Source organism: Mercenaria mercenaria, unplaced genomic scaffold, assembly GCF_021730395.1.
Source record: "Mercenaria mercenaria strain notata unplaced genomic scaffold, MADL_Memer_1 contig_4651, whole genome shotgun sequence".
NCBI classification, from domain to species: Eukaryota; Metazoa; Mollusca; class Bivalvia; order Venerida; family Veneridae; genus Mercenaria; species Mercenaria mercenaria.
The window spans coordinates 56,327-62,839 of NW_026462895.1; the positions used below are offsets into that span (position 1 = coordinate 56,327).

General features: G+C 36.3%; 1 protein-coding gene across 1 annotated transcript in view; it reads left to right on the forward strand.

The window, feature by feature from the left end:
• Positions 1-656, forward strand: part of LOC128554021 (uncharacterized) — a 46,033-nt gene extending 45,377 nt beyond the window's left edge. Inside the window, exon 5 of the mRNA XM_053535232.1 lies at positions 20-656. Within this exon, the coding sequence (XP_053391207.1) occupies positions 20-258 (239 nt within the window). The 3' untranslated portion in view covers positions 259-656. The remainder of the gene's footprint in view (positions 1-19) is intronic.
• Positions 657-6,513: the final 5,857 nt, after the last annotated feature.

The following is a 6,513-nucleotide window of genomic DNA, read 5'->3' on the forward strand; positions in this document are numbered from 1 at the left end:
ACATTTTCATACCTTTCAGATGAAGACTTGCGAAGAACAGTTGTTTTGGTGCTTCAGACATACCCAAGAGAACATGGGCATATTATAGATCCAGTAATTGTGAATTATCGAGACAATCAAAGTATAAACTTTAAAAATGTGTATGGTATTTTTTATGTCAATGCTACCTGCATTGCGTTTAACCCTTGCGTAGAATGCAGTGTCGCGCTGGATAAACTCATTGATATGATAAAACTAAAACATAATTACCAACTGTGAATTTTCTGAATAATAGGTTTAGAGAGCTGTTTCAATGAAATATTTCAGTTTTGTAAGGGCGGGCAGTTAACCTAACCTGTGTTCCTGGATTATGTACCAGAACAAACCTGTTCTCCGCAAGTAACTTCCAACTGCCCTACTTAAATCAGAAGTGGAGGACAAATGATTTCAGACACAATGCCTTTGATCAAATCGTCACGGAGAACATACGCCTCGCCCGAGGATTGAATTCACGACCCCGCGATCCGTAGATCTGCGCTCTCCCTGGCGGTCTCGGAAGTATTAGTATTTGTTGTTTAAAATAGTTTGAATCTGAATATTAAGAACCAAGTTCATTTTGGACGATAATAAGATGTTCGAAAAACTAGTCTTGTAAATAAAATAATAGTTATGATAAATTAGTTTTTGTTACATGACTGCCCACTCGTTTTTATCCTCCAAATTTCGGAGAAAATGTGTTATAGGCATACCTTTGACCTTATGAACATAGGATGCAACATTCCGAATTAAATGAAAATTTTGTTGCTCACATTTACAAGAGCTGTCACAAGAGACAGCGCGCTCGACTATTTTGATGCTGGATAGTGAAACTGGGCACATCTAAAGAAACTGGAGCTGTCACTGCAGTGTTTAATGACTCCAATAGCGGATGAAGATATTGCACAATAGCTTGAGTCTGTGCCAAAAATATTAAGCAATAAGAGAGGTAAAGATAAAGTGTATCAAAACACTATATAAGTATAATTCTACGCAAAAAGGGGGCTTAATTCATAAAATATTGGTGCAAGAGTCATGCACCTTGTGTCATATGATGTGGGTGATGATGTGGAACAACTACTTCAAGTTTGAATCAAACGCATTTCATAATAAATGAGATATTGAGAAAATGCATCTAAATTAACCTTAAATTCTAAGTAAAAGGGGGCATAATTCATAGAAAATTGGTGCCAGATTTATGCACCTTGTGTCATATGATGTGGGTGATGATGTTAAATGATTATTTTAAGTTTGAATCAAATCCATTCAGTAATAACAGAGATAGAGTTAAGTGTATAAAACTTTAACCTGAAATTCTAAGTAAAAAGGGGGAAAGATTCATGAAAAAATTGTGCCAGAGTTATGCACCTTGTGTCATATGATGTAGGTGTTGATGTTGAACAAATACTTTAAGTTTGAATCAAATCCATTCAGTAATAACAGAGATAGAGTGAAAGTGCATCAAAACTTTAACCTGAAATTCTAAGTAAAAAGGGGGAATAATTCATGGAAAATTGGTGCCAGAGTTATGCACCTTGTGTCATATGATGTGGGTGATGATGTTAAATGATTATTTTAAGTTTGAATCAAATCCATTTAGTAATAACAGAGATAGAGTTAAGTGTATAAAACTTAAACCTGAAATTCTAAGTAAAAAGGGGGAATGATTCATGAAAAAATTGTGCCAGAGTTATGCACTTTGTGTCATATGATGTAGGTGTTGATGTTGAACAAATACTTTAAGTTTGAATCAAATCCATTCAGTAATAACAGAGATAGAGTGAAAGTGCATCAAAACTTTAACCTGAAGTTCTAAGTAAAAAGGGGGAATAATTCATGGAAAATTGGTGCCAGAGTTATGCACCTTGTGTCATATGATGTGGGTGATGATGTTAAATGATTATTTTAAGTTTGAATCAAATCCATTTAGTAATAACAGAGATAGAGTTAAGTGTATAAAACTTTAACCTGAAATTCTAAGTAAAAAGGGGGAATTATTCATGAAAAAATTGTGCCAGAGTTATGCACCTTGTGTCATATGATGTAGGTGTTGATGTTGAACAAATACTTTAAGTTTGAATCAAATCTATTCAGTAATAACAGAGATAGAGCGAAAGTGCATCAAAACTTTAACCCGAAAATCTAAGTGAAAAGGGGGGAATAAATCATGAAATATTCGTACCAGAGTTATGGCCCTAAAATGTCAGATGATGTGGGTGATGATGAGGAATAACTGTTTTAAGTTTGAATCAAATCCATAAAGTAATTACAGAGATAAGAAGAAAAAAGAGAAAGTGCAAAACAAACTTAAACCAAGGTGGGGACGCGGAAAGACGCCGACGCTGGGTCGAGTAGGATAACTCTCTTTATACTTCGTATAGTCCAGCTAATAATATAAATTGATCATCTTACACATGAAACACACAAAATATAGAATTAGATCCCAACTAGAAATATATATTTTATTCATTGTTACAAAATTTTATAATAAGCCCCCTTTAATATGGAAGTGTTTAAAAAAAGTGTATTTCTTTTGATTTCAATATAATTTCTAGTTTTACGTTTGCATTTAATAGATTTCGGGATATTTCAACAGTCTGAACAAAACTGCATGTTTTTAAACTAACTTTAAATTGAAAGAATTGCTTGTCTCTCATAGAGTATTTAAGTTACACAAATAATACTAACAGAAAACTGGTCTGCTTGATGACTGCTATAAACAAGAGCTGTCCCTAAGACAGCGCGCTCCACTATTCGACAATTTGACAGTAAAATGAATCTATGTCTCAATAAGAGACCTCTACTTTAAAAGGGAGACATTTTTATATATGTTTAATTGAAGTTACAGTAAGATATAAGCAATAGTAACAAATACATGACAACACAAGAGCTGTCAGAGGACAGCAACGCTCGGCTATTCAACAGTCTTGTCAACTGAATGAATACCAAAGTCCAAAAAGGGGCATAATTTTGTTAAATTGCAAAAAAGGGTTATGGAAGCGTTAAATGCTTATCAGCTCATGACAATGGACAATGTGTGAAGTTTCAATCAATTCCCATTCGTGGGTAGTGAGATACCAACTTTCATAAAAAACTTCAACAAGAGACTGCTAAGTCAAAAAAGGGGCATCATTTTTGAAAAGAGATCACAGTGTGATATTGGCGCCCACCATTGAGTCATTTTTAATGTTCCAATTTCAATTCTAGTTCAAAATCCTAGAAGTAGGTAACTATGTCAGAATCCAGGTCATCACAGTCCTTGGATCCAGTGACCTCTAATACCAACTGATAATTTTGGCTCCATACAAGGTACTTACATACCAAATATCAATTTGGTCAATATATGAATGTGCTATGAGCAAAGCACAAATATGTCACTACGACAAAATCAAGGTCAAAGTTCATTTCGGTACACAAAACTGTGCATGTGGTCCATGCATGTGGTCCAAATTTGAAAGCTGTAGCTTGAGAAATGTGAAAGTTGGTTACTAGATCAATTTCAAGGTCAAAGTTCATTTCGGTACACTAAACTATGCATGTGCTTCTTTGAAGGCTGTAGCTTGAGAAATGTGAAAGTAGTTACTAGGTAAAAATCAACGTCAAATTTCAATTCAGAACACAAAACTATGCATCTGGTCCAAATTTGAAGCCTGTAGCTTGAGAAATGTGAAAGTAGGTCACTAGGTCAATCTCAAGGTCAAAGTTCATTTCGGTACACAAAACTATGCATTTGGTCCAAATTTGAAGGCTGTAGCTTGAGAAATGTGAAAGTAGGTCACTAGGTCAAAATCAAGGTCAAATTTTATTTCGGAACACAAAACTATGCATGTGGTCCAAATTTGAAGCCGGTACCTTCAAAAATGTTAAAGAAGGTCACTAGGTCGATGTCAAGGTCAAAGTTGATTTGGGTACACAAACCTATGCATGTGGTCCAAATTTGAAGGCTGTAGCTACAGAAATGTGAAAGTAGGTCACTAGGTCAAGATCAAGGTCAACTCATGTCAAGGTTCATCTAGCCACTCAAAACTATACATGTGGTCCAAATTTGAATGTTGTAGATTAAAAACAAAAAAGTAGGTCACTAGATCAAAATAAGTGACTTTGATCCTAACGAAGAGAGATGACACCATTAATGAGTTATATGCATTTTTTATTACGGAAACGGAGAATGCACATATATTACTTATATTATAACTAATAATTAAACCCATACCCTAAACAAGAGAGATGACACCATTAATGAGTTATATGCAATTATTATTTTTTTCTTATTATGGAAACAAAGAATGCACATATAATTACTTATATTATAACTAATAATTAAACACAGAAATTTGAGTACTACACAAATTAATCATCAATCTACTAGGGTAGTCCATTCACTGCTGAGGTGTAATAGAAAAATAATGAACAACTTGAATCATTACCTCATTAGTGTCTGCAGACTTTATGACCCTTCTACAGGTAAGGCCATAAAAACCCATTAACTACTTAGAGGGCCACTGGATATAAAATTATATTAGAAATCAAAATAAACAAAGGGCCATAACTCACTCAAAAATTGTTGAACCAGTCTGATTTTCAGGGGCGAGGTGGGGATGGGGGGGGGGACAACTGTGGTACCAATACATCATTCTGACAAAGTTTGGTCAAAATCCCCCCAGTAGTTTCTGAGGAGATGCGATAACGAGAAATTAACGAAGGACCACGGACGCAGAGTGATTTGAATAGCCCACCATCTGATGATGTTGGGCTAAAAATGCAAATTAGAGTTATGGAACATGTGTGTGAGGTTTTAATCTATTCCTATTAGTTGGCACTGAGATACAAGCTTACATACAAAACCTTAACCAAAAAATAGCTAGGTCTTCTTCTTGTCGTTCGCGAGTCATAGCGATATTGCATGGTGCTGTGGTTCGTTAAGAGAGTGCCAATGGCCCAACACCTCTGTCTTCAACTCTCTAGGTTTCTTTCGGGGTTACCTTACCCTTAGTTCCAAGTTAAAACCCTATCCTCGGAACACAGGAGCTATTTGTCCCATAGCTGGGGGACTGTTCATAAGCATCAGGGCGTGTCCACACACCGATGGGCCTGGCATGCCACATGTCTGGGGGCAGACCTCCTCCGAGTCCTCTGCAGTTCTGCCTGAGGCCGCAAGGTGCTCAGTTACCGTGTGGCGCCAACTGGGAGGCACTGCAAAAGGGCTTGTATGCAGAGAGGCTATGTACTGTAAGGGAAGACTTACGCACTCGGCTGTTTTTTCACCAGAAGGCTAGCCAGCAGTGAGGCTAAAACGGAAGGAACAAGCACCAACACACAACACTTGACCATCAGCAACCAAGCCACACACGCTAGGAAAAACGGGCTAACTTGAAAAATGCAAAAGAGTTATTGGACCTTTGCAGGCATGCCACTCATCACAGAAAAAAGGGGGAAAAGGTTCAATCTATTCCCCTTTAGGGGGGTACTGAATACCAGCTTATAAAAAAACCTAAACCAAAAATTTCTAAGTCGAAAAAGGGCAAAAAAGTGAAAAAGCGAAGTAGAGTTATGAACTTGGCAAGTAAAGTCTTTTTAATCCGTAATTTAGTGTTAAATTTTTAAAATGCATTCCCGCAAAAGGTTACGAGATACCACTTACATAAAACAAAGCGTCGCAGGACAAAACCTTGACATTCAACAGCTTATCAATTGAATTTTAAAAGCCGAAAAAGGGGCATAATTTTGTAAAATTGCAAAACAGGGCTAGGAAACCGTACAGGCACATCACTCATACAATGGACAGGTTAAAGTTTCAATCTTTCCCACTAGGGGTACTGAGAAACAACACATCCCCAAAAAGGGGGCCATGAGGGCCCTATACGCTCACCAAAGGGGAGTTGCTTGCTTGGAAAAAATTTCTTACTAAAGCTTAAAAACAAGAAAATTAGGAGAGTGGGAAAGGGTAAAAAATTTAGCAAGATTACTTTTTAAAATCTTTAAAAAAATATCACACTAGTGGGACTTTCCAGTTTAAACAAAAAAAATTTTAACCAAAAAACGCAAGTCAAAAAAGGGGCAAAAATTTTGTAAAATTCGAAGTAAGTTATGGAACCTGTGTTCTGCAGTCAGATTAGACATGAACAACGGTGAAGTTTCAATCCATTTCCCCTTAGTGGGTACGAGATACAACTTACAACAACCAAAAGGCCAAGGCCCTTATCGCTCACCTGGGAGAGTTCTTGCTTGACAAATTTTTTCAAACTTTTAAAAAAAAAAAATTAGGAAGGGGTCAAGGAAAGATTATGCAAGATTACTTTTTAAATCTGTTAAAAAATATCACAGATGGGCCAAACCCCTTTTCGTAGTTTAAAAACAAGAAAGAGGTCAAAAATCACAATGATGGTTTTTACCAGTAATCAAGGGGAAAAAAATTTAAAGGCAATTTTCCCTTTGGTTGGACCAAAAATGTGGGCCTTGATTTAAAAAAAAAGTACTTCCTTTATATGAACATACCAG